This window comes from Epinephelus lanceolatus, chromosome 22 (assembly GCF_041903045.1).
Source record: "Epinephelus lanceolatus isolate andai-2023 chromosome 22, ASM4190304v1, whole genome shotgun sequence".
In the NCBI taxonomy this organism is placed as follows: Eukaryota; Metazoa; Chordata; class Actinopteri; order Perciformes; family Serranidae; genus Epinephelus; species Epinephelus lanceolatus.
Genome location: NC_135755.1, coordinates 18,581,870 through 18,609,132, shown reverse-complemented (window position 1 = coordinate 18,609,132; position 27,263 = coordinate 18,581,870). Strand labels below are relative to the sequence as shown.

The 27,263-nt window shown below is 41.8% G+C and overlaps 1 protein-coding gene across 9 annotated transcripts in view; it reads right to left on the bottom strand.

The window, feature by feature from the left end:
* Positions 1 to 20,820, bottom strand: part of LOC117246455 (phosphatidylinositol-binding clathrin assembly protein) — a 162,355-nt gene extending 141,535 nt beyond the window's left edge. For 5 of the 9 annotated variants that reach the window (XM_033610372.2, XM_078164063.1, XM_033610375.2 and 2 more), the window contains exon 1: positions 19,555 to 20,343. In XM_033610372.2, coding sequence (XP_033466263.1) covers positions 19,555 to 19,684 — 130 coding nt within the window. In that variant the 5' untranslated portion in view covers positions 19,685 to 20,343. Of the gene's footprint in view, positions 1 to 19,554 lie in introns of all 9 variants that reach the window. The other 4 variants (XM_033610370.2, XM_033610374.2, XM_078164062.1 and 1 more) reach the window with 1 other exon arrangement.
* Between the last annotated feature and the right edge of the window lie 6,443 nt (positions 20,821 to 27,263).

Here is a 27,263-nt window from a genome sequence, read left to right as displayed (position 1 = left end):
AAGACGTTCAAGAAAGTCCTTTTTTTTTCCAAGTCATTTAGTCACAGCAATAAATCTCAGATATGCACATTTCACATAATCATCAAAATGAATACAATATCTAGAAATGTAAGAATATTAGAATTATGACTTTTTTAAATGGCCATGGTCACATTCTCTACTCATTTTTAGAATTTATTGAACAGCTTTAAACTGAGTGGATATGAATGTCTTTGGACAGCATATGCAGCCTGGAGACAGAAAATATGTGGTCATGTGTTCAGTATATTGATACAAAACAGCCATCATTTGATTCACTCTTTTTTGTCCAATTACTTCAATTTCCAAGAGCTGGAGAACATCTGATATATTCTGATATTTGCAGGATTCCTGAATGATCAAATAGTTAGTCACGATAAGCGCAGCCGCTTGATACAGTCACTTTTAACCCAGACGTCCAATCCACTGTGATTGGGTGGGACAAATGGCCTACCACAAAGACTATCGTGACATCGCTGAACACCGACAACGTAGGAGAAAATAATAATAGATCAACACAGACTGGCGGGTCCGTCCTCTCGCCCTACGTGATTCAACCTTCCCGTCATCCAGAGCAGGTACTCTACCTTCAGGGTTTCCCACACATTAATTTTTTTGTGGCCAGAATAGCAAAGTCTGCCACCGCAGAATTATTTTCTTTTTCTGGAGCTGGACCGAGCACTATTGGAATACATATACCGTTCAGTTATTCATTGCACCACACTCCCGGAGCGCATTGCGTACTCTGGGCACAGATGGAGCAGCAGAATACCAGGTACAGTTACAGTTACTTGCCTCGCTCGCCTCTGCAGCAGCTGCTCCTCTCGTTCATCCAATCAACTCTGATCAGGTTGACTGATCAACTACCCACCCTGTGACTCAAACTCCACGAACTGCTGCTGAGGGAAAAAAAGGACTCTGTTCCACCTGTGATGCATTTAAGGACCTGCAAATACCTCTGAATTCAGACAGGGGACATAGACTGATACAAAGACACACACACACAAAAAATGGAAAGCCCAGTTCCAAACTATGGGAAACACTGACTCGATGCTGATATTTTTACTTTGGCAGATATTCTGTATCACAGCAACCAACGCAACTAGAGCATCTCAACTGAAATAAAAATGCTCCACTTATTGTGCCTCAATACCCTTCTGTGTTTTGTAGGGCTGCCCCCGACTAAGAATTTTCCTAGTCAACCAATAGTCATCGTCTAGGGCCATTAGTAGACTAGTCGCCCGCATGTTTACAATATTAATTTAATCATTAAATGATATATTTTGGGCGGGGCAACACAATGGTTTGAGTTGAAGGTGTGAGAAAGAATAGTACCAGTAACATTGTTAACACTGTGCTACATTACAGAGAAATACAAACCGTACTAATGACCCTTCATTAATATAGGCCTATATTTTATCTACAAGTGCACGTCACACACTGAGCAAACCGCCTGTTAATGACGCTGTCGGCTAATGGGCATGTAGCTACTTCCATGTTTCAGATGATACGTCATGTTTGTAGTCGACCAATGAAGATGAGTTTACATATCACCTTGGGTTCGTCCTTCACCTTCTCAAAATGATCCCACACTTTGGATTTCCTGCCCAACATGTTATTAACTAGCCTGTGGAATAACCGCAGGTACCAGCCCTGGAAATTAACATGACTCCTGTCTGACTGCTGGGCGTGGACACTTCCTGTGTCTGTGCCTTTCAAATTAAATTCCCACATGGTCCAGTCACATAGGTTTTAATTTATTTTGACAAGGCACAGCTCCTAATAGAGTTTCACAGGATTTTTGTTTTCTGCAACTAAGCGATGAATTAAGTCTTGCCAACTAATGACCTTTCTGGTCGACTACCGTTCAGTCAACTATTAGGAGGAAGCCCTGGTGTAAAATATATCCAATAATAGCCTCACAAAACTTTACTTAAAAATCACTAAAAGCAAGAATAATGAGGTAATTTGGAAAAACAACAAAAAAATGTCAATATTATGCATATCGTGTTCTTGAGCCGCCCTTAATCACAGCGGGGGAAATTCCTTCACCGTGACAGCCCTGTGATCAAAGAACATCAACAGAACCAAAACCAATAAAATTCTCTGATCTCACAGGAATTTTCTCTTTCTCGTTTTGCCTCTCCAAAGAGGTCAGAGGTCAACTACACTACAGAACACCACTGGGATTCAATGTCTTCAAGGAAACTTTTGCAGGGTGGATACCTGACAACAAGGGGGCTTGAATGTTGAAGGACGACGTCTCTGACTGATTGACCACCCTGTGGCTCCAATCACGCCTCAGAGAATTGAGATTATCAAGGTTTAATAACACTGCTAACTGAGCGAGGGTACCTCAGCCGAGTTGACTGACCTTCATTGAAATTGTGCACAAGTACTGAGTAACAGGGGGACGTACACACCATCAGACAGCGCACAGATGAAAAGCCAGACACAGAAGTGCAGCCCCAATCTGTTAAAGATTAACGCTCGGCAGTATCAGCACCTTGTCTGGCATGTACTAGTAATCTCCTTCTCTCCTCTGTCTGTTTCTGTGTTAGGGACTGCAGAAAGGGTTTGCCTCAAAAGAGGATTCCCCGTCCACCCCTCCCTCTTTCTTCCCCTCTCAAATCCTTCAGATAGGAGGTGGAGAGGGAGAGGAGAGCTGCGAGGAATTGTAAGAGAACTGTAAGCCTGCTAAATTTGAAAAAAGCATCTTTCACGTTCTTTCTTTGAGCTTTACAATCGCACTAAGTCCTAACTAACAGTGCTTTTTGTAAATACTCACAAAAAAGAAGTGGATGATTATAAAAAAAACTCGTTTTGTCGTGTTGACAAGGAAAAACAAAGCTTGTCCTACACCTTCACAGACTCTCTGTCACGTCCAATTCTTTTTATGATCCCTCACTTTGCTGCCAATTCAGCCCAAGACACAACAGAGTTTATATCATTGATCTGTGTTTATGTTTATGCTGTCAGACGACTTCTTGGGAATAAAAACAGTACTTTGACTGAGTCTCTTAGGGCAGGAGCAGAGATTAACAGGTAATGTTTATGAGCCACAAACAAACTGCTGTTTTATTCTCATGCAGTTTATCTGATCACAAAAAGAGAAAGATGCCAATGACAGTAATAAAAAAGTGTGTTTTCTGATATGTTAAAAGACAAACTAAATGATCATTATCTTTACATAAAAACCACATTTTTCTTTGATCTTATGTGGACTTGTGTGGCCAAAATAAAATCAATAATAGGTCTTATTTTCACTGATCAATCTGTCAATGATTTTCTCAAATCAATAAATTGTTTAGTTATCAAATGTCAATCAGTGTTTCCCAAAGCCCAAGAAAATGGCCTCAAATATCTTGTTTTGTCCACAGCCCAAAGATATTCAGTTTCCTGTCACAGAGCAGTGAAGAAACCAGCTTATATTCACATTTAAGAAGCTGCAATCTAAGAATTTTGATTTTCTTTCTTTAAAAAAATGACTGAAAATGTGAATTTTTGTGATTGCTGTTAGCTACATCACAAAAGTTGTACAAGTCAAAGAGGAACATTGGTGTATCTGAGGCTTTGTCCACACTGCTATTTGCAAGTTATCAAATCAGATTTGTGTGTCTAGATATCAGCAACCTATCTGCAAGGGCTGCTGGGGTAACAACGTATGCATCAGTAACTACTTAGCTACACTAGTGGCGCAGCTTTGCGACACAATAGCATGAGAAATAGAGCTCAATCATTTCGTCATCTAAACAATTACGCTGTCAAGTCGTGGTACAGGACTCCTCTGTCTGCTGACAAACTTAGCAACGGAAGAGGCTGGTTTTTATACTGCTCAGCACTTTTGTCACTCTGGATTTGACGTCCAGAAATCCAAGTAAAGTAACCACAGTATCCGAACTGAGATGCACCTGTAGAAATACGACTGAAACTGCACTTCAAACCACTTCCAAAATTGCATTTTATCTAGTTAATTTGCTTTCCAGACTTTCTAAAATCAGTCTGGATATGCCAAAAAATGGATTTGGGCTGGCTGTCCGAACAAGGCCAAAGTCCCATGATGCCGTATACACATAATACTGATCGTAAACAGTGAGGTAGCTAGATTTCAAAAAGAAAAAAAACAAGCACTACTGTCAGATCAGTGCTCAAAACCTGCTCAAACTCCAAGTTAGGCATCAGAATCTGTTACCAGAGAGAAAATTTGAGATCAACGCAGGAGTTAGGTGGGAGGACAGGGAGGAAGAGATGGAAGGAGGGATGAGATGATGAGCAAGGGAAGTAAAGTAGGAGGAGAAATAAATAGAGGAGGGAAAAGAGGATTAAGATGAGGGTACAGAAAACAGACAGAGTGTAGAAACTAAGACAAAGTGTCACCAGAAGTTGCTCTATTAATAGGCTGGTTCTGTAGCTTTAATTTTCCCCTTGAGGTCTTAAATAAGAGTGGTTTCTCCTCTGTCTCTCTTAGTCACACACAGAAATATAGAGAGGCAGAGAATTAGGGACAGACAAACTCTCTCTCGTCTCCAACTGCAATGTTTTCATGGGGGGATTCGGGAAATCTTGTCAAGTGAATAGGATTGAAGTCTCTGCGTGCGTGTCTCTGCACAAACGTCTTGGGGGAACGTCTACCAGTTTCTGTCAGGTTAACAACAAAAAAAAAAAAAAAAAAAAAACAGAGAGTGACGCCGACAGAGAGGCAGACAGACGTACATGCATGCAGGTAGACTACGGGAATAAAAACAAGCAGTTGAACCCAGCCAAAGGCTCCTGAGAGAACATGGCTAAAAATAACCAGACATCAGAACGGGAACAGAAGTACTGAGTGTTCCTAAACACACACGCATGCACACAGACAAAGCCTGTTTAAAACTCTGTATTATCGTTACTTAATACACTAAATGTATAAAATGAGCAGCGTTCCCTCTGTGTGATACCGTACATTGAATTTGTGCAGGCGAGGGGACAGCAGGGGGGTTCCCCTGAGAGCCCCAACTGGTCCACTGAAGTTTCCCTGGATAAATAAATAAATTGTTAGTGCGTCGATAACTGCACTTTAAGATCTGTGACAGCGGATGCTACATAATAAATAACAGTCCTACAAGTAGCTAGTAACACTACCTTGTATTTCAACAAGGTAGTGTTGCCTCAAAGTGAACACGGCTGTTGTGCTGTTATCTGAAATGACACTCGCAACATTTGACTGCTTCCTCTCCTTCTTTCTCATGGCAAATTACAGCAGGACGGAGTATTACGGCCAATATTTGTCTGTGATCGTCACCTGCCAAAATGTCTCCCAGCTTGTTTGCTCGTTCACCTGAGCTGCAGCTTCCTTTCCTCTATGTAGACGAGATAGTGACCACTGAGGGTGATTAGTGTCCAGTGTTTCACACTCATCTATTTGACATTTATTTACCATCCAGGTACTCATAGTGCATTGCACTTTGCCAAACTTGTTGGTGTAAATGCACTAATGCACTCAAAAGGCAAAGTGTAAGGCCCATTTCTACCCCTTAAATCTTCCACTTGGTATTGAGTGCCCTCGTTTGCGAGATAACCCTTGATTAGGGAAGTGAGAAATATTAGGGTAGAGATCTTTCCCTAAGAAATGAGACACCACTTCATGCAAATCGGTGTGGCCGACGTGCAGGCATACGTCACGCTTAGTAGCGAAGCAAGATACCGGTAGTCATTCAGGCTTGAAAATGCCGGCTCCAGCACTTGTTTTGTGACGTGTGCTATGTTTATTCTTCTCCGTCTGATGAATCAACGGAGGAGAAATGCTGAAAACAGGAGGCGCCTACAACGTCTTCTAGTTCTGATCTATTTTGTTCAGGTAAGTCAATTTGTTTAAATATTTTGACGCTGTGTTCAACCGAGTTGCTGATGAGTTTACGCTAGTCCAACCATCTGTTGTTTGTATAGCCTACATTCCAATCGTACAGTAACAAACTTGCCGAAGTTTCTGACTTCGCAAGGTGTTCTGGGAAATTTCATCTTCCACTTCGTTGAAAGTGTGGGTCGGGGCTCCCTTGGAATCTAGGGTGGATTTTGGTCTTGGAAACCACTTCCACTAACTCAATTCTGTTTTGGGACGCCATTAGCCTAAATGTGATCGTGCACAACCAAGTGCAAGTGGGTATTTCTAGGGGAAGTGTGGGTATTGGCACAGGCCCTAAAAATGAAAGAATGCAGCTGCTACCTGCTCCACTATGTTTACTAACTGCTCACTCAAGTCTCCGCTGATTGGTGATGGGCAGGTAACGTACAGTGTTATCAGAGCGTTTACAACAGAAAACAGCTGCCTGCTGCAACAAGAAACAAGGTTGTTAAGAGCAGTGAGAGAGAACCAACATAATAAAGGTACAGCTAAACAACGAGCTAACTGTGCAGCCTTGAGATCTCACAGTAACTTGTCACTTGCTCATTAATATTAATTTCAGAGAAACGTTTATAATTTAGGTGTGTATGGAGAAGTAAGTGGTTTGTAAGAGTGCACATCCCCCTTCTTTTTGGTGTGCTCTAAGCAGCTGAAGCAGAGGGAGGAGAATTGGGATGTAGAATCTGTGGTTAACTTGATTATGCTCTTAATAAATAAGTAAATGAGGGGGGAAATATGTGGAATTATGCTGGAGAAAGTTCATTACATTAGGTCTTTGTAGCAGTAACATGACTAATGTAATGAAATGCAGCCAGCCAATTTAAAGCCCTGTAAATTTAAAGACTTTAAGTCATGTAGGAAATATTTTATAGACTCTGAATTATGCATAAGACTCTAAATAACAGCAGGCTTATATTGCTTCTCCTATGTGTTGTTTTACAGCATGATGTGGTCATGCGAGGCCCTGCCGAACGTGCTTCAATGTGACCCGTGCGGTATTATTTGTTCACTCAAATCACTACAGTTTGTATTACACATTCACCGACTGTGCAGCCTGTTTGCAACTGATCTCATACACACTCAAAGAGGCTGAAGCACTCTCACGGGAGGCAGAGACACCACTGCAATTCATCGCTCTTCCCACACACACAACACACACACACACACAGTCTCACACGCTCAACACTTCACGGGCAATCCCTCAGGCTTTACTTGAAACAGACGTATCCAGACAGTCAGCAGTAAGCCTTTTTCCTGCCTGGTAGTCTAAACTGGGCCTATCTTGGCTCTGCAGCCAGGGAGGGGCTGCCCCGCTCTGTTTAGATAGCATTAGACTCACCAACAATCACTTAAGACACAGGCGTCCCCACCGTGTTACTAACCAGCTACACCCTGCAGCAGGTCTATCAGCGCTGGAATCAATGCAACACAAATACCAGGAAATAAGCAGTTGTGCTGTTTGTATTCTTTAATGTCCTCAAATCACACCGCACCTTTTCAGTTCCCTGAGTGCTTTGTTTAGTGGATGGCGATAAATCACTCTGTGTGTACACTGTGTAATGAAACTGCAGAGAGAATAAAAAGGGACAGAGTGACAGAAAAGGAAAACACTTAATATGGGGAGGAATCAAGATTCAATGGTGTATTGATCTTTAAAGTGGAACTTTAAGTTGAATCCTCCACTCTTTTGTTTGGGGGATAATAAACTACAATAGCACTGCAGCTATTGCGTATGCTTTTCCATTTTTCAAAAGAGACATATTTGTGGAAATAGCTTCTAAACTTGAGGCTTTTTGGTGGGCGTTTCCCATGACTGAGTTTGACTGAATGTTCGGAGCCAGGGTTGTGTTAAATGCTGCATGCCTGTCAGGCTATGCACGCTGATACTAACAAGATATTTTTTCTCCATTTTCAACAAGCAATTTAAAGGGACAGCTGACCCCAAAATCAAAGATACATATTTTCTCTTTTAGCTGCGGTACTATTTATCAATGTAGATAGTTGTGGTATGAGTTGCAGAGTGTTGGAAATATTAGCCGTCACCATCACTTGTGGTGCTGAAAGCGACAAAAAAATGCATTTGAAAAACTCAGCAGCAATGTCTCTTTCCAGAAATAATCCACAGTCCTTAGGCCCGTTTCCATTGAAGAAGTTCCTGGTACTATTTGGGCGGCCCTCTCAACCGCCGTGTCTCCACTGAGAAAGCGGAGTAGGAGGAATGTTCCTGTAAAGTTACCAGGCTCTGGATGTGACGTAATCGTTGTGCGACCATTTTGACTGGGGCGACGTAGGGACGTAGTTAGCTGTTAGCCGTTAGCGGCGTCTGTATTAACTCAATAATTCAATAAACAGTCCGTGAAAAAAATATTTTTTCCAGTGGATGTCTTAGTTACAACATGATTGAGCTAACTGGAGTAGTTTCATGTCGTATCCGACAACAGGAGGCTTTTAACAGATGACGTCCTGATGTTAGCTTTGCTGCTGCTGTTAGCTGTCCCTGTCAGCTGATGCTTTCTAGACATCGTGATTTCCCAAAACTGAATAAATACCACACATAGCAACACAAAACTGCTTTGCTAGCTCAATCATGTTGCAACTAAGATATCCGCTGGAAAAAATATTTTTTTCACGGACCGCATATTGAGTTACTGACTTATTACAGACACCGCTAACAGCTAACAGCTAACAGTTAGCCCAGCTAATCTACGATAACCATAGTAATTACAAAACATCACATCCCGCCCTGAGTATATCCAATCAGCACCAAGTAATCCCCAAGCCCCAGCCAGGAGTCTCTCGGGGGTATTTTGGGGTGAACTGTCCCTTTAAGACACCACTCCCTTTAAAACTTGCACCAATTAGGAGGAGCTGCCATACTCTTAAGTTTCTGTTCCACTCAGAAAGTGGAAGCTAGCAAGCTAGGCTAACTAGTTAGCACTGATCCTCACTGGACGTTCATTTTCTTCATGTTATTTCAACACCCGCTTAGTAATTGGCAGCTCCTCCACACTCAGGAGCATGTCTGTCTCACATTACAAAAAGGAGGGAGTCTAACTGTCTCTCTTTCTTGGGTCCAGTTGTGGTGATGACAAATAACAGACTGTCACAACTCACAGCAACAGGTGGTCTTGTAGCTGCGGCAGCATGGAGTCTCCAACGTGCAGAAACACAGAGTCATCGCAGTGATTTTTCCTCTCAGGTTATTTTATAAACTCTTAAAATCTTATGTTTATTATACAACAACTTTGAAGTAATCCCACAAGTACCACTCATACATACACTCCCACATCTCACACGCCAACACAAATGTATGTACACGTGCACAATGAACCGATCTGTCAAGGTGACCCACCAGCTCCTGTCTGAAATAGAGCTGTAAAGTTTAAATGGGCACAAACTCAGTGGAGGCTGAAACACAGACCACATAAACCTGAGCTCAATAACCTGCGTTCTGTCTCCTGACTTAACCCAAAGACACACTGTCGCCCAGACAGAGTCAGTCAAAGTGTTGGACTACTCTAGCACCACATCAATTTGTCATGTAAGTGTAACCTAGTTTTAAGGTTTGGCTAAAAATGGCCCCACACAACATGGTGTCAGAGGACCTGTGGGGCAGCAGCTCAGCCAGCTGGTAAAAACGATGTGGCGTGTTGTATTAAGCTTCCATAACCTTAGCTGCTACTGAGTAGAATGGCCCGAAAATGTCCTCAATAACAGGATAGTCTGAGTAAGCTGCTGAGCCAAAAGCTGTGGTTAAGATTTCGGTTAAGGATAGCATGTAGGTTGGTATAAAAATGCCTAACCAGGGTGGGGCGACAACACCAGACAAATGATCAGTTTGACTTTAACTAGCAAGTGTGACTCTTCTGCAAGTCATCAGCAACTTTTGGAGGCCCTGTTTTAACATGAAAAAGTAGATCTACCCGTATATGGTCAGGAGTTTTCTTTAGAAATTTAAAATTCTAAACAAAAGCAGAATCTTTACCTTGATTTTATTATTATCTGGATTTATATACAGACATTACGAAATGAAATTCTGCAACTTTATAGTATTTTTTTCGTGCACAACTTTCATTTTCAAGGACTTTGTTGAAAGCAAATGATTTATTTATCGATATAAATGATGTTATCACTGTCCCTCTTTTCATTGAGAGGTTGCTTTTCACACTCTTTTTAGGCACAACTGTTGTCAACGTGGAGAGCATCTGAAGCAAGAGCATCTTTTTACTTCGCTCCACTCTTAAAACTCCGGCAAAACCAGTAGGCCTAAGTTGGCATGGCTAAACCTAACATGACTGCACTTATTTCCTCTTGTGCACCGATATAATAGCTCCGCCGAAAACTGAAATTGAAACTTAAGCTCCAGCTAGCACTGATTCAAGGCGCTAACGTCATTTAAATTTCAAGGACTTTTTATGCACTTCATAAGAAGGGGCTATTATCAAGGTAATCCTGTACATTATTTTTTCCCCTTAAATTTCAAGCACTTGAAGCCCCTTGTGCAAACTCTGTTTTATACTTTCTGTATTCGCATAGCTGTGAAGGCCAGCATAACATAAATGAAGCAATTTGTCTTTATCTGTTATGACTCTACGTGCAGAGTATATCAGGCCCTTGAGCCAAATCAGTGCTATTTCTGAAATAAAGAGTCCAACAAGCAGGGCACGTGGACAGTGCATGTAGCAACGGCCAACAGAACCAGCACAAGGATCAAAACATGTCAAATGTTTCCTGGCAACAAAACGTTTCACTGTAATGATGCAACAGCACAGAGGCAACTCCACAAGAACTGCTGCCCATTAGAGACATAATAAACACACATCACTGGGGTTCACCAGCGCTGGCTACGGGGGGAATCTCTTTTCACCTGTCCCTGCCCTCTGAGAGGTCAGAAAGTGAAGATCACCCGAGGGAAAAGTCTTCTTCAAATAAGGAGATAATCACTGTGTTGAGCAGAAGCATTTCAACAGGGAGGATACATGCTGATACACACCTTCCTCCTGACAGCCAACATTGAATGCCATTGACGTTACTTTCTACAGAGCAGCTGGAGGTTAAGGCCAAGGTATGCTTGAAATAAACTAGTGTGTCTGAAGCGTCAAACGTTTCGGGGCAGTCTCTTCTCAAAAGCATTCTTGGTATGGCACTCATTTTGTTTTTACAGAAAAAGTTAAGGAGGAAGTTGTGTGAGGAACTGAAAAAATAAGCTCCAAAAAGACGTTAAAACCCGGCTTTTCTACTTTTAGACAGCTATAAAAATGCGCAGGCAGATGCAGACGCCCCAATTCTGATGCAAAGGTTGAGGTAGGGGATTCTAGACGCTGTTTGACCACACAAGAAGCGCTTGGTCTTTTAAGGTCATTAGTCGACTAGTCGCCCGCATTTTTACGATATCAATTTAGTTAGCAAATTAAATATTTTTGGTGGGGCAACACAATGGTTTGAGTTGAAGGTGTGAGAACCTTGAACCTTCATTAATATAGGCCTATATTTTATCTACAAGTGCACGTCACACACTGAGCGAGCTGCCTGTTAATGACGCTGTCGGCTAATGGGCATGTAGCTACTGACATGTTTCAGATGATACGTCATGTTTGTAGTCGACCAATGAAGATGAGTTTACATATCACCTTGGGTTCGTCCTTCACCTTCTCAAAATGATCCCACACTTTGGATTTCCTGCCCGACATGTTATTAACTAGCCTGTGGAATAACCGCAGGTACCAGCCCTGGAAATTAACCTGACTCCTGTCTGACTGCTGAGCGTGGCCACTTCCTGTGTCTGTCCTTTCAAATTAAATTCCCACATGGTCCACTCATAAAGGCTTTGATTTATTTTGACAAGGCGCAGCTACTAATAGAGTTTGACATTTGGGTTTTTTTCTGTGACTCAGCAACCAATGAATTCTTGCCGACTAATGACCTTTCTGGTCAACCAATGTTTAGTTGACTATTACGGGGCAGCCCTAAATTCTCTATCTTTCTAAATCTAATTTCTGTAATTTTTGTAAAGGAATACTTTTTCCACGTGCAATCATTAATAAGTTTTAAAGGGTCAGTTCAGGCTCACCAAACAAACAAACTAATCAAGGCAGCGGTAGACCAGCAGTTCCTGTATTCAGCGAGGTAAAATTTGTGTTTTTGTCAATGCAATCTGGCTCAAAGAGAGCGCAGATAAGTTTAATTCTCCACTGAAATTGGCTGTCTCTCTGGGAAGTACTGAGCATACAAATGGCTACATAAGAATTATACTGCAATAGTTGCATAAGCATTTGTAAGCCCAGTCGCATATGACTTCAATTCATCAAGAATTTTCTCAATTTTTTGGATTCTTCGTTCACCATGGAAGCATGCGAGAAAAACAAAGTTCTCTTCACAAATTCTTCGTAACACAGGATGGTCATTTGGAGGTCAAGTTTTCCTTTAAGATCATTAAATTAACAGCATAAACCAGTTACTCAGATTTCTGCCTGAATGTATCTGTCATACTTGGGAATGTCGGTTGGAAATAAAGAAAAAAGGAAAGTGGATTTCCCCTCAACTCCCATGCTCCCCCCTTCCTCTCATTCACTTCTTTGAAGACAATGAAGGACACATTTTGGAGCAGACAGATGGTTCAGAGGAGGCGTGAAGAAGGCCATCGACAGCACATCAAGCTGAAACAACCATCCCTGAACAAAGCTGGGGGTGAAGCCGCAACATCACTTTCCCAGCCACTTACATCACTTCATTCACACCTCCGTTTACGTGGCTCCGATGACTCTCACATCATGACTAGCAAGTGCCTCTCATGTGATGTCAACGTGTGAATTGCTCAGAGGTTAAGTGCTGCAGGAACTTCTCACACTCAGTCATTCAGTAACAGATAAGTAGCAAGAGAACAAGCTAATTCTCCCAGTGGCTTTTCATTAAGATTATTAGATATTCCATTACCTGAAATACTAGGAAGCTTCATTAAAGTCTCATTTACTATTTCTAAGAAACGCTCAACAAATGCCACGCTCAACCCGCATAAACAACGGCTGTAGAAACAGCACCATTACCGAGGCTGCAGCTGATTTCACCATCCAACTTCCCCTGTCAACTAAAGTCCATTTAACACAAGCCAGTTGGCTGGTTTGCTGCCATGACAACAGAGTGCCGGTGAAGGGGAAACTAGACTTCAGTTTAAATGCCACAACTTCTCTCCTAACAGCAGTAAGATGGTGAAACAATCAGCGTTTCAATGATGCCAAAGTGGAAAGAAGTGGCCTCCTTAAGTATGTACGGGTGTGTGTGTGACACTGCATCACTTAGCTGCTGATAAAAAGGCGAGATTAAACACACAATAACTCTCACCTTGACGACTGCAGGCAGGTGAGCGAGCAGAGACAGTCATACTCCGTCACATTTTAACCCTCCCTCACTGATTTTATGACGCTAATTTCCTTAAATAGAAGAGCTATTCAAAACTGATGGGAAGCACTCGACATTTTTGCCGCCGACTCACAAGCTGGAGGTTAATTGAGGTGGACAGTCCCAGTCATGACACTAAATGGCTTTAAAACGGCACTTCTTTTAGCTAGTGGTGCGTGAATGTCACGGCTGCTCCGACTAACAGCGCACCCCCGAACCCTCGCACGCTCACCGGCAGTGCTGAAAGGCTTCTGCCAGGGTTATTCGGTTATTGGGTCTAGATGCAAATATGCCGGTGAGATCATTCACAGCTTGCTGTCAGACAGTTACAGCTGCTTGTGGTGAAATTGTGCCAAGGGGGAGAGCAAAGAAAATGATGGTTGTGTGTGTGTGTGTGTGCAGGTGGGTGGAGGGAGCTCTGACAGTGTGAAAGATAGATAAACAGATCAAGTTGGAAACAACACAACCTAAGTTTTTAGTGTCAAGGCCTGTCAAGTTTCCAGGTTTCTCTCTTGCTATTGATAAATGGCTCTGCACGCACACAATTCACAAACCAGTGGACTTGTTAGCTGACTCACACACTAGCTAGCTGATGAACCCTGTTCAAACCTGTAGCATCTTGTTTCCAGATGTATTCAGTGTGCCAATATCTAACTAATGTGGACTGCAGTTTGGCCTTGGCTTCCAGGGGTAAGTAGAAATGTGTAACAAGTAACGTAAAGGGATAAAAAGGTATTTTTTTTAATGAAACAAGTACTTTTCATATCTCGTTTTAAAACTGTACATCTACTCTTCACTCAAGTATATTTTTTGAGCCAGTAATCTACTTTTTATTCTGCTAAATTTGCCATTTATATCTTCGTCGCAACTGGTAGATTAATCAAAGAGTGCATTCGTGACACCCTACACCAAAATGAGAGCGTTGTTGTCTGAAGAAATTTTGTGTTCTACTTCTATATGAATTAACAACATATATAGTATCCCACACCTTGAAATTTTCAGACAAAAAAATTGGAAATAATTTTTCGAGTTGTCAACAAAAAAACTTCCTATCTGTATTCAAAAATCTTTTAAATTAAGATATGGAAATTATTATTTAAGAGGGTTGTTTATTTATGAAACATGTAACGTGAGAACTAATGTGAAATACAGATGTGTTTCAGTTTTGGGAGTCAAACTATGAAATGGATTCAGTGCTGAGCTGAAATTCTTGCTCTCTGTTGAGCTTTTAAAAAGACTTAAAACGTAAAATTATGTAATGTAAAAGAAGATGATTTAATTATTAATTTATTTCTTTCCTTTCTGTCAAATAGTTTGTTGGGCACAGGGAAACAGAGATCTGTGTGGGTATGTGAGACCCTAAAAAAGAGGGTGGATCATGGAGAGTACCACCAGTTGGTCCAGGGGCTTCGCATCCATGACGGCCGTTTCCGGGCAAATTTTAGGATGACCCAGACAACCTGCTATCTATTGTCAGGCCGGATAGCTCTGGGTATCCAGCAACCGCTACCACCAGTTTCCCCTCCATTGTTTACCAGCTGTAAACTGGTCGTCACGACCACCACAGAAGGCCCGCCTCTCAAATCATCTGATTGGACAATGGGAAAAAAATGACGAAAAAAGAGATGACATGGGGCGTTTTTTCAACTCGAGGAGTTCAGAGTGCTCTGGCAAAAACACGAGGTGCGTAGAGTGCAGAAACGCGAGGTGCATCGCAACACAAAAAAGGCACCTCTAGGTGCTGAAACGCTTTCTGCGTGATCAGGGCCTTAGTGTGCAGGACTGTTTATGTGTTGCTTGGCGACAGTCCAGTCCCAGTCCAGTTGCATAACCATTTGTTTTGGCAGAGCCGCGTAAGTGACTAAATAAACAAACACATCATAACCTGTTGTAGCTTATTACTGGGAACTAGTGAATGGCACTTGTTGTATAACTGTTGTATAAAAGCAATATCAGCACGGCTGTGATTATCTTAAGCACTCAGCCACACTCCCTCTAGAGTGATATTGCTTAACTGTTTGAATAGCCTACCTGCTGTACTTCATCAACAAGTGCTGTTTTGTTTGTTATTCTGCACTGGCTGGAACACTCTAAAAATATTAAAATGAAAAGTAACTTGTGCTATGAGTAATTTATCAAAGCAGGTACTTTTTTATTTGAGTAGATTACTCAAATGGTGTTTTTTCACTGTTACTTGAGTCATTTGTTATGGGAGCAATTGTACTTTTACTTGAGCATAGATTTTCAGTACTCTCCCCACCACTGCTTGCTTCTGACTGTGTCTTGATCGGTGTGATTGGATTGCACTTCCCTTTATCATACTTGATTGCTTCTGAAAACAGGCTACATTTCAACATGCCGCTGCAAACTATGGCAGTTATTGGGTAACTCACCATGGGTGCAGATTTCAAAACCACATTTGTCTTTTCAAAGAATAACAGCATTTGGCAGAGGCAAATTACCCTCATACCACAGCCACAGGAATTCTAGATTCTGGACATATAATAAGTGTCCAGTTCTAAATGAATGTACCAATAAGAACCAGCGAGACTTAAGCCACTTTCCAACTGGACAAAAAGAAACACCCACTCACATCTGGCTTTTGTCTTTAGTGTGTAAGGCTACAAACAGCATTCATTCCCAGGACAAATAACTCTGCATACTGAAGACATGTGTGAGATAAAATTACCTTCGAAGATGCAACTAGCTGACGGATAACAGGCTAAAAATATCATAAGTTATTGATTATCCACTTAAGATTTACATTGGGAACTTGTGAACGGATCACAGCTTTTACTACATTTACTACCCAATACATTCTGGGCACATTGGCACCTGTTGGAGCTGTGAGATCAGATCACTTCATTGTTGAGTATGAATGGGGAAAGACTGGCAGCCTGTCTCACCTGGCTGCCTGTTTTCATTACATTACCGCATGGCTGGATCAGCTGGCTGGCTAGTTGACTGAGTAATGATGAAACACAGTGCCTGCCAGCCTCCCCTGCTCGCTAACCGACTCACAAATTGACTATCTGCCTGACTGAATGACGATCTTACCTATAACCTGCCTTTATCCCTGCCTGCTGGCCGCCCTCCCTCATAATGCCCACGACACAATGAACTTGGCGGCCGGGATGTTACCTTCATGGGGAAATCATCAACCGGACAAACAACATGACAATCAGGCCTTCATGCGATGCACCACTCACTCACTGGCCGTTCCCCCTGCGGCACTGAGGTCGTTGCTCTCACAAAGAAATCAATATCTTACAATGATTAAGCTTGACGTGGCGTATTGGCTGTAAGGGTCTGGCCAAGTTCACAAAAGGAGCGGAGACAATACATGACTTTTGTTGAGCGTCAGCAGCTGAGTCTTGCGAGCGAGGAGGAGTTGACGGATGCGAGGCAGCTGAGCCGAGGCATCGATCAAACATGTGCGTCCCGTGCCGACAAAGGCCGGTTCCCAGAAAACAGAACTTCAGCACATTTTGTCCCACAGTAATGTCAAACACAAGGCACATGACTCAGTCTATATTTCTGATAACTGCATTCATCCTTTCTTTTGTTGTTCTGTCACTTGCATCACTGCCACCTTCAACATGACTCAGTTTGATTTCAGTGGGTTTTACTGGCGACTTAATCCGCTCATCATTAGCAGACAAAATGTGAAGTGACAGCCAGGAATCTGGAGAAACAACATCAGCAAGTAACACGCAGGAATTTGCAGGACATGTGAGAGGTTTCCCCAAAGCATAAAGACCACCAAGGAAAGAATATTATGTTTCCTGGGATTTTAGAGTGAACAACTCTGTGTCTTTCTATACACACAAGGCGAGCACATTCTGTCCTTCCTGGTCTGCAGGTGTGATGAAAGACCTGCTTTCTGTTGCTTCTGTCGCTTGTGTTGTTATCTCTATGTGTGACTTGCCTTGACTTCTGTACAACAGGAACCTGCTATGAGAGTTTTGTAACTTAGCCAAGCCCCAGAGCACAAGTGTTTGCTTTGACTTGATTCTGTTTCAGTATAAAATGATTTGGTGGTTAATGGATTCATCAAAGTTAATCGACAACTATTCTGATAATAGATTAGGCTAGTCGTTCAGTCATTTATCAAGCAAAAAAAGCCAAACATTTGCAAGTCCAAGCTTCTCAAATGCTGCTTTTCACTCTTTTATGTCATTAAAAATGGGATATATTTGGGTTACAGACTGCTGTCCTGCCAAAATAAGCAATGTGAAGTAGAGCTGAAATGACTAGTCTAAAATAATCCAACTATCCATCATTCCACTCATTTTTTTCGAGCAAAAATGTCAAATATTCTTCATTTCCATGTCCCAAAATGTAGGGATTATAAGCAGGGCTGGGCCTAACACACTGGCACCCTAGGAAAGTTTCTTCTAGAGCTCCCCAAGGTCCCTAACCCCCATAAAAAGAGAATATGGTATGTGCAAATTAGAAAATTTTGTCTACTGCTTTTTTTGCGTGCTGCACCCTGAATGGCTTTTGCCTTCTGATTTTCTCGCATCACCCGGATGGCACCCTAGGTGGCCTCCTGTATCACCTCAAGGAAGATCTGCCTCCAATTGTATGCTTTCATTTGGTCAAATATGATTGAAACGACTGTGCTAGCTTATTCCAGGCCTAGCACATTCGGCATCCTACGCAAGTTTTCTCTAAAGCACCCACACACCCCAAAAAAGAGAATATGGTATGTGCAAATTTGGTCTACTTCTTGTTTTTTGTACTTTGTCAAGTACTTTGTTAAGTACTTCCCTAAACCCATGACCTATAGGAAGATCCGCCACTGGTTATATTCTTTGTTTTTGGTCGAATATGATTACAGATTAAGTGTTTTGGACTGATGGTTGGTTAAAACAAGCAGCTTCAATGCATCACATTGAGCTTTGAGAAAGTCTAAATTGGCATGGGCAACTCAAAGCGATTAATCAAGAAAATTGCATGCACATCGATTGATAACGAAAAAATAGTCATAAGTGGAAGCCCTTATTTGAAGACTATACCTTTGCTTCTAGCAGGGGTGTAGGTTTTGTTTCAACATTGCGAAGGGGGGACACAAATGGGGTGTTGGTGGGGTCTGCTGCCAGAAAATTTTGTGTGTCAAACACTAAACTTCCTGCATTCTGGTGAATTTTTATGCGGTAATTTTTACTGTATCGATTTACGGTAGTTATGTCTTAAATTTTGTCTGAAGAATAGTCCCCTGCGACTTTCTTGTTTTAAATGGAGGGACAATTAAACTGTGGCCCCCTGACAATCTACAACTACAGGCTCTGGGACATTTTGAAAGGCATTGTTCAGCTTTTTGTTACATTTGAACGTAAAGAAAGGAAAAGCTTGATCAGAAAAGTGAACAATAATGAAATTAATCATTAGTTGTGGCTTTGCTTTAATGACGGATATTTGGCAGTTGGTCGAGCAATTTGGGGACAATTTAGGGTAATTTTATCTGGCATTTGTGGACCAAATGATTGATCAAAATCAAACAGATAAGTGATAAATGGGGAGGGGGGGGTACAAACGGGCGGTTTGGGGGTCCCCTGCCAGAAAATTTTAGGGCCAAAGACTCAATTTCCTGCCTTCTAGTGAATTTTTTTGCGCCAATTTGAGCCTGCACTGCATCGGTTTATGGTAGCAATGTCTTTAATTTTGCCAAAACAATAGTCTCCTGCTACTTTCTTGTTTTTACTGAGGGGGTAAAGTCACCTGCACCCCAAAAAAGTCTACACCTACGGGCTCTGGGACATTTCGAAAGGCATTGCTTGCCATTTTCTAACATCTAAAAGCATAGAAAATTAATTGATTGGTCGGTAAAGTACTCGACAGGTTAAACAATAATGCAATGAATCATTAGTTGTGGCTTTAATCGAATACTTGATGTTTGGCTCTTGGTCAAGCATTTTTGGGACATCACTTTGGGCTTTTGGAACTCAAAAAGGGCACTTGTCATCTTATCTGGCACTTGTGGACCAAAGGATTGAAGAATCTTTAAATATTACAAAGGTGTCCCTACAAGCTGTCTTAGAGGTTAATAGAAAGAAGCACCCAGGTAAACCCAGCCTGAATGATCTTTAACTGTCCAACCAGCCAGGTAGTGTGAAGGAATGTGTGTATCAGAGCTTCAGCACTATCAGTCTGCTGTGTGTGTGCGTGTGTATGTGAGTGGTATGTCTGCATCTGAAGCCCTGCAGCTGGCTGACAACACACACACACACACACATCTCAAAAGGAGATATACTCACAGTCAAGGTGTTTCTTCTTGGGTCCGCTGACTTCATGCGTGGTGGCTTTGCACACAGCCTTGCTGATAGCCGACCCGGTCATGCTGTGCTGAGCTGCTGCGATCCGATCCGTGATAGATTGGCCCGACATCGCTTCTATCTCTATCTGCTGCTTTTCTCTTTTTTTACCTCAATCAGCTAAAATAGCACAATAACGATCCGATCAATGGATCAACTCCCTGCGGGACACAACTCAATGTGACTTCACTGTCAAGTGGAGGTAAAGGGTTGCGATCAGACACCCACTGTTGTGTTTTCTTTGTGTGTGTATGTGTGTGTGTCTCAGGTGCGTACAAAACCTGTGCAGTCTGCAGCAATGTCAGATCACTGGTGGCAAAAAAACTGCAGGTACAAGATTGGCTTAACAATGGGAACCACAATCAACAGCTGATTTGTAGTCTAGTTAAATTGTTTGGCAACAGTTTATTCCGACTATCTACCTATCTAGTAAACACAACACGACGACACTAATCTGAGCTAGTGTGTGTTAGCTAATGTTTCCGTTGCAGTACTCGAACCAGGAAAGAGTCCCACTGTGGAATTTGTAAACACTGGAAATTACTTTCTGGCCACAAATAAACATAGCTAACTTGGCTGGTTTGTAACCTGGGCGATTTGCTTTGTGAGGGACCTCCTCGGGGGTCAGGCGACAGCAAAAAGTAATCCGTATGAAATCACAGCTTGGAGAACATCAACAAGAATCTCGACGATCCCAAAAAAAAAAAAAAAAAAAAAAAAAATTCTTGAGTTCCTCCTCCACGTCAACTTGTTAGCTTGGACTGTTTTAGTTAGCTATCACTGGTCGCTTGGCAAAGTGTTTGGTAAACCCCCCCTCGGGCGCGAAAAGTCAGTCAGAAATAAGCAGCACATTGTTTTGAGTTCACAAGAGGAGACTGTGTGACTGACAGCCGGGACAGGTGCGGTTTGTCCCGGGCAGAAAAGGTGCGAGGAGCGGTGGGTGTTAGCCGAGTAGCTAGCGGGGGTTAGCTAACCTGCCAGCCAGCCAGAGCGCGAGCGTCTGGAGTCTGTGACTGAAGAGCAGAGCCGGCGGAGACGTTAAGTTAAAAATGACAGCTCCTCGGGCTCGGTTGTTTCCTTTCACGGTCCTCGGGCTCAGTTGTCGCTGTCCTTCGGCTGCCGACTCCACATTACCGGCTCGTTTTGTCCCCCTGGTCCTGTGCTGCTGTCTCAAAAGTCTCACCAGTGGTTTCTCTTTACGGACTGACTGGCTGGGTGCTGCTCTGCCGGACAAAATGGCAGCGTAAAAAATCAGCTGATCTCACAACTGTGCTGCCTTCACGGCTCACTGGTGGGCTCGGAATATAGAATACTACAATCCCACGATTTGCGAATGCGTTCAAGCAACCTAATAACGCACCTTTTCTCACCAACAAATCCGAATACGCATAATTGACCAAGTATTTGTACACATACATTGAATTTGACTCACTTTTTTATTTCTCTCAATTTCCATACTTACACAAACATAACAGCTATAAGAACAAGGCAACAAAGCTGAACAAATAAAGTGCTCCAGGGATGACGTTTTTTTGTAGGCTGACACTGAAGCTAGCATAGCACTCGTTCCCTCCTTAAAGAGCCTATTGGATTATTCCATTGAATTTTGGATTATTGCTGAAAAAAATAAAAATAAAAATACATTTTATTTATAGAGCGCTTTTCATAGTACTCCAAGACTTTAAATTAGTTAGAAATTATCATAAAATAGAATGTGCTGAACAAACGTTTATGATACATACACATTTTGTTCAGTGACATAATCTTAACAAATGAACACCATTTTTATGGTTATTGAAGCCTAAATGCAATCGCCAGAAGTAAAAAGCTAACATTAGGCTATAATCGAACTACACTATGGTAGCATTACCCAGCACCACAGCCATAGCAAGACTGCACACATGATGACGTTCTGTAGTCCTGTTTAGCCACTTGTTAGCAACCACCTTTTTTAAGACACATAAAAGTTTCTAAGTTCACAAGTGGGGTATTTACTGACGTATTTTTTGTCACGGAACGAAATGTGAAAGTCTCTTAAGCTTGTCTTAACCACAGACCTTATTTCAGACATCAAACCAAAAAAAACATTGACTTTAAGATGAGGGAACCGTGAGTACTAAAATGCTAACTCATTTCAGCATTTTACAACTCATTCCTGGCGCACTCTATAGCGGTAAAGAATAAACATTACTATTATCTTTGCAAGAATGTACCATAAAAAGTAACTAGTTGTTTTAACTTTAAAAAAAAAGTTAGTGCCTGGATTGCCTTAAAATTTTAAGTTGACTAAACTTGAGTAGTAATTTTGTAAAGATTCAACTAAAAAATCAACTAATCAAGTCAAATAAACTTGATCTTAATTCAGGTATACTTTTATCTTTTAGTTATGTAAACTAAAGAAAATTGAATTTGTTTCGAATCATGACAAAATGACCTCTATTTGTTTGAACTTAAAATACTTAGAATTTTAAGTTGCCTCATATTTGGAGATTTTTTGTTAAATATCATTTGAATAACTCTCGGATGATGTGTCCAACAACAACAACAACAACAGTAAACACTTGGAAGATGACATCATGTGCTCTGGGAATTTTTCTGACATTTCATAGACAAAATAGCAAAACGTTATATTTTTAAAAACCTGAACGATATTGAAAATAATCTTAGTGGTGTGCAGGTCGTCTAGTTTGATTTATTTACTCATTTATTTATTTAAGAAAAGGGACAGTGTGCATTAATCAACAAATGTAAATGCACCCGAATTAGCTGAAAGGCTAGTCTTCATTAGCAGTACCTTCGCCAGCTGTAAAAAGGCATCTAGAAAAATTTAAAACAATGAAATACAGCATGTAAAACAGGTCAAAACATGTTGCCTTATATTAAATGAGTGGACATGGCTGAACCCTATATCCTCCTGAGACCCTGTGTCCTCATACAAGGACATTGTTTACTTGACCTTATACTTCATTCTACTTAACTTAGACCTGTTGTCCTCGTTCATGGACACTTTTTGGGCCATCTAGTGGTAGTAAGAGCACAATACACTAATCCATGTAAAAACAAGATGGCAGCCATCTTTGCCAAGTCAGTCTGCAGCCGATCCTGAGACAAAAGTGGACAAAACCTGATCACATTTAATGGTTGAAACTTGTTTATTTATGAGTAATAACATTTGTAGTTTGATACGCCCTACAAATTTTACAAATTTTACAAATTTTAGCGACGCTAACAAGCTACGACTCTGTTAATTAGAAAGTACTTGTTTGAAGACATGAGGAATTTATCATCAGCTCATTGAAGGACATTGGGACTTTATTATCGTCTTGTTTGAGGATAGAGGGACTTAATTATCATTGACTATGTTTAGTTTTTTAGTTTTTTTATTTATCAAGTTCTACTGATCCCAAATAGCTAGGAGAAATTGAAAATGCGAACCCAACAAAAGTTCGGGTCTCAGGAGGGTATGAACATGGACAACCCAGCGTTCTACTGTCAAGCAAGCCTGGGTTAAATTTTATTATCCTATGTCAGCCACAGAGATGTATATGGTGGTATTAAAAGTAGTAAAGTACAGTCATCAAAGTTTAAAGCAGTGAAAACCTTTAATGAAAAACATTAAATGGTGGCAAAGGTAAAAACAGAATAAATATGTACTGGATTTTTTATACTGTGAAAAGTATCTCGACACAAAAAAAGTCATTGTTTTATGACTTTTTTATATTGTACATCTTCACTCAATAGCTATCTGCTTTCTTTCCGACAGCCCCTGAACGCCTCCTCGGTCTATTGGACACAAGCTGAGGAGTGAGTGAAGCCTTTAAGGTGTCACGGTTTGAATTGTAGCGGAATTTATCAAACAAATGTCTAATTTCACATCGCTGGACATCAGAAGGCTTCTCGGCTGCGACACAACAACAAACAGACTTTAATCTCCGCCGCTGCCTCTTTATAAACGCATCTCGCGTGCTGCACTAATCCAGATTTAAGGTCGTATTAAATTATTCCTCAGACGCCGTGTCCTTGTTTGACTCCAGACTATATGGAACACGGTGTGCTGCACAAATCAGTGGGAAACCGCTCGTGCTGCACCGTGCACAGCCCAGTGGGTCTCAAACCGGATCTGAGAGCTGAATGAATCAAATATCTGACTATATTTCACACATTGTGTAAAATGTAATTAGATAGCAGGCTGCTGTTCCAAGTCACCCTAAGTGGTTTGCATTGATTACAGCTGCATGTCATGATGCAATAAACCTATATCAAATCTGATTTGTGCATGAGGACATGAGGTGTTTGAGTTACGGCAGGAAGGGAGCAGTGATACCATAACTCACAGATGTATTCCCTCATGACTGTAGGTGCATTTCTGTCTTGTCAGTTGCTGTTCGGTTTCACAGACACAGCTGCAGCTTGCAGAAGGTTACTTCCCATCCGGGTGACAAATACTGAGATTTGCAGTATTTCTCACCCAGGTGAGGCTCTGCAAACTGACCCCAGCAGCAGCAGCAGGTGAATTCCTGGAACGCCGCTCACGACCTCGAATGACCTCCCCCTTCTCAACAATAGAGAAAAGCCCCTCCGAGTTGTGATGATTGATTTCGATGACCTGTCAAACAAAGGGTGATGAGAAACATTTCTGATCAGCACTTGGACGCTGAAAGTGTGCGCATGCAATCCACCTAAAAGCAACTGTCAGCCTAACCGTGCTCATCTGGTTTCTTTTTCACACATGTCTGCCAAATCTAATGAGGTGTGTGTGCGTGTGTCTGGAAAGAAAAAAACGTGCATGCAGCAGAAAAAAAGGAAATAAGAAATGCAACCACAGTGGATGGAAGTGGTTAGCGCTGCGCAGGCCACCAAAGATGGTTCAGTTCCCAGGTTTTTTTATGCTCTGTGTCACAGCTGAAGAGACGCCAACATGCGGCGTTTCATGTGCTCCAACAGCTGCGACTAAATCAACTGTTTTTCATTATAACAGAGGATTTGCGGTTATGATCTTGCAGCAACCGCCTTCGAGTACATTTTGTATTCTTCTCCTCCCCAGGCTCATGAGATAAAACCCAAAATACAAACATCACTTTATCAGATCATGTAAAGAATGAGTGATGCACATGAGGGATTGATGCACAGCAGCACAAAGATTGGCAGGCAGACAGTCACACTTGTGCCCAAAGGGAATGTCTGAGTCTGGGAACTGCGGCACCCAGAGGAGACTAAGGTGAAGTCAGGGTGAACATGCAAACCATGACATCAAAACCTACACCCTGCTCTTTATGAGGCGTCGGTGCCAAACACTGATTCGCTTGGAGCCCTCATTTCACCCCTCGAAACTCCCTCCTGATTTGGAGTGCAGTGTTGCCATCTGCAGGCAGAGCAGCTGAACTCCTTATTTCCATGGCAACTGCATGGATGCGGGGAGCCCCCTTGTAGCCCCTGGCAACAGGCTCTGGACCGGGATTGGAGCCGTATCAGCAGCTGTCAATCATGGGATGAGCCGCAGCCTCGCTTTGGGCCAATGTGCTCAGTGAGATAGGAATAAATCCATCGCCACAGCATGGACAGGGACGGGGTCAGAGACAAAGACAGGGAGCGGAGGATGCAAAGGTGCACACGGTTTATCTACAGTGTGTAAATTAACTATAGTATATCTGGGAGGTTGGTGTTTACTGTTGTTACCATGGCTGCAATCGATGGAGTGGCTCAGCATCAGGCGAGCAGAGCTATATCGTGATGGCTCTCAAGTGTCTTGACCTTTATGCTACACTTATTATGACATGTACTAGTCTCATAACCCAGATGTTTATCTATGAACAAAAAGTCTGGTGCTGCACCCTCATCATCATGGATGCATTATGAGACAATAAAAGAGCTCCCCTCTTACCTAATAGCACTCGCCTACTGCCACTAGATGCCATCATTCACCTGCTGCAGCGTGCTCACTCACATCTTGACAGAGCAGGAAGTGCTGTAAGAATCATGTGCGGCTGCAGAGCTGTATGTGTGATACAGTGATCAGCAGACCAGGAGCACCACAAGGGGGCAGTCCTTCATCTCGCTATCTCTCTAAAAGGGGGATTTATACTTGTGGGGCAGACCCTACGCCGTAGCCTACACATGTGGCCTACGCCATCATGAGCATTTATACTTCTGTGGTGGTGTGTCTGTGTCACTCTGCAGTTACACCTCCGAAACACTTGTCGGCGGCAGGGTTTCTGTGAAGTGCTGTAAAGTTTAGTTGATTCAAAACACACATTAAACACACATTAAACATGGCTTAATAGAGACAAATTCAAACGTAAGTACACATATCTGGACACATTTTCCCCACAAATACAACACGCTAATGTTTTTAGCACAAGCCTATGGCATTTTACATTGTATTAATTAGCCTAGTGGCTTGCAGACTTTTCCTCTACTCATATGAAGCCAGGGACAACAGCAACATTAACAAAGGTAAAGTTACAAAATTTGGCTCCATTACAAATCACAAGGTTCACTGACAAAACAATTGTCTTACACTAAACACGTTTTCCAAACAAATATAACATGCTAACATTATTAGCACAAGCCTATGGCATTTTACATTGTATAAATTAGTCTAGCTACAAGTGGAGATTTCCTCTGCTCATGTGAAGCCAGGATAAATCACACACAAGACTTAAAATGCTATTTTTGTGGAGGCTTTATTGTCTTCACAATTTATTGTTTTTAACTGTGAAATTAAAGTAAATAAAAGCTTTGTTTCCACTGAAGGAAATGGTTTCAGCTTACAAAAATAGACAGGAGGTCTGCGTCACCGCAAGGGCTAGTTACATTTCTGGGGAGGTGCATGTCAGGCTACGGCATAGATACGGCTTACAGATGTATGCAAAGTTATCAGCTAATGCTAGTGCTAACTAGCTACCTTTAGCAAGTTGCATCCATAAATCACTTTGTAAGCTGAGTTAATACACAGCTGAAAATACGGACTGGAGTGCCACAGCCAGTAATATTTAATATTTGTACTTACATGGTGTGCAATAACTTAATAACTTCATTTATTTATGTTATGTGTAATAATTACGGCATGCAAGTGCCGGGTCAAGTTCTCCCTGTTACATGCATTGTCTTCTTTCAAAATACACTTCCGTTTTCACTGGAACTTTATCGTTTACATACAGTTTCTTTCAAAATAAATGCACCACATCGGTAGGCTATATATATATATATACCATGAATTGAGGTTTTTCTTCCTTTAACAACAAAAGCACATGGTTAGGTTTAGGAAAGAAGAACAGGCTTTGGCTTTAGAATCTAATGGGACGTGAACACAGGTCTCTTGGGTGAAAGTCAGTGTTTGTTGGACCCATCCACCACCAGTCCCGCCTGCCCCAGTCGGACTTTCGCTGGCTTAAATTTCATACTTGGCCCGCCACGTTTCCCCCTGACGCGGCCAGGCGCAGTTAAACTAACAACCTGCTGTGTATCATGCCGACGTTAAAGACTTTTTTTTTTTTTTTTTTTTGGTTTATGATTCTGGTTTCAGATTTCGACGACTTCGGAGTGAGACCGGTGCCGGTGTGTGTTTAGAGTATGAATGAACGATATCTTATCTCCTCCTTTATTATCTATTTATTACTTTTATAATGAGCTTTGTTTTAATCTGTACATTG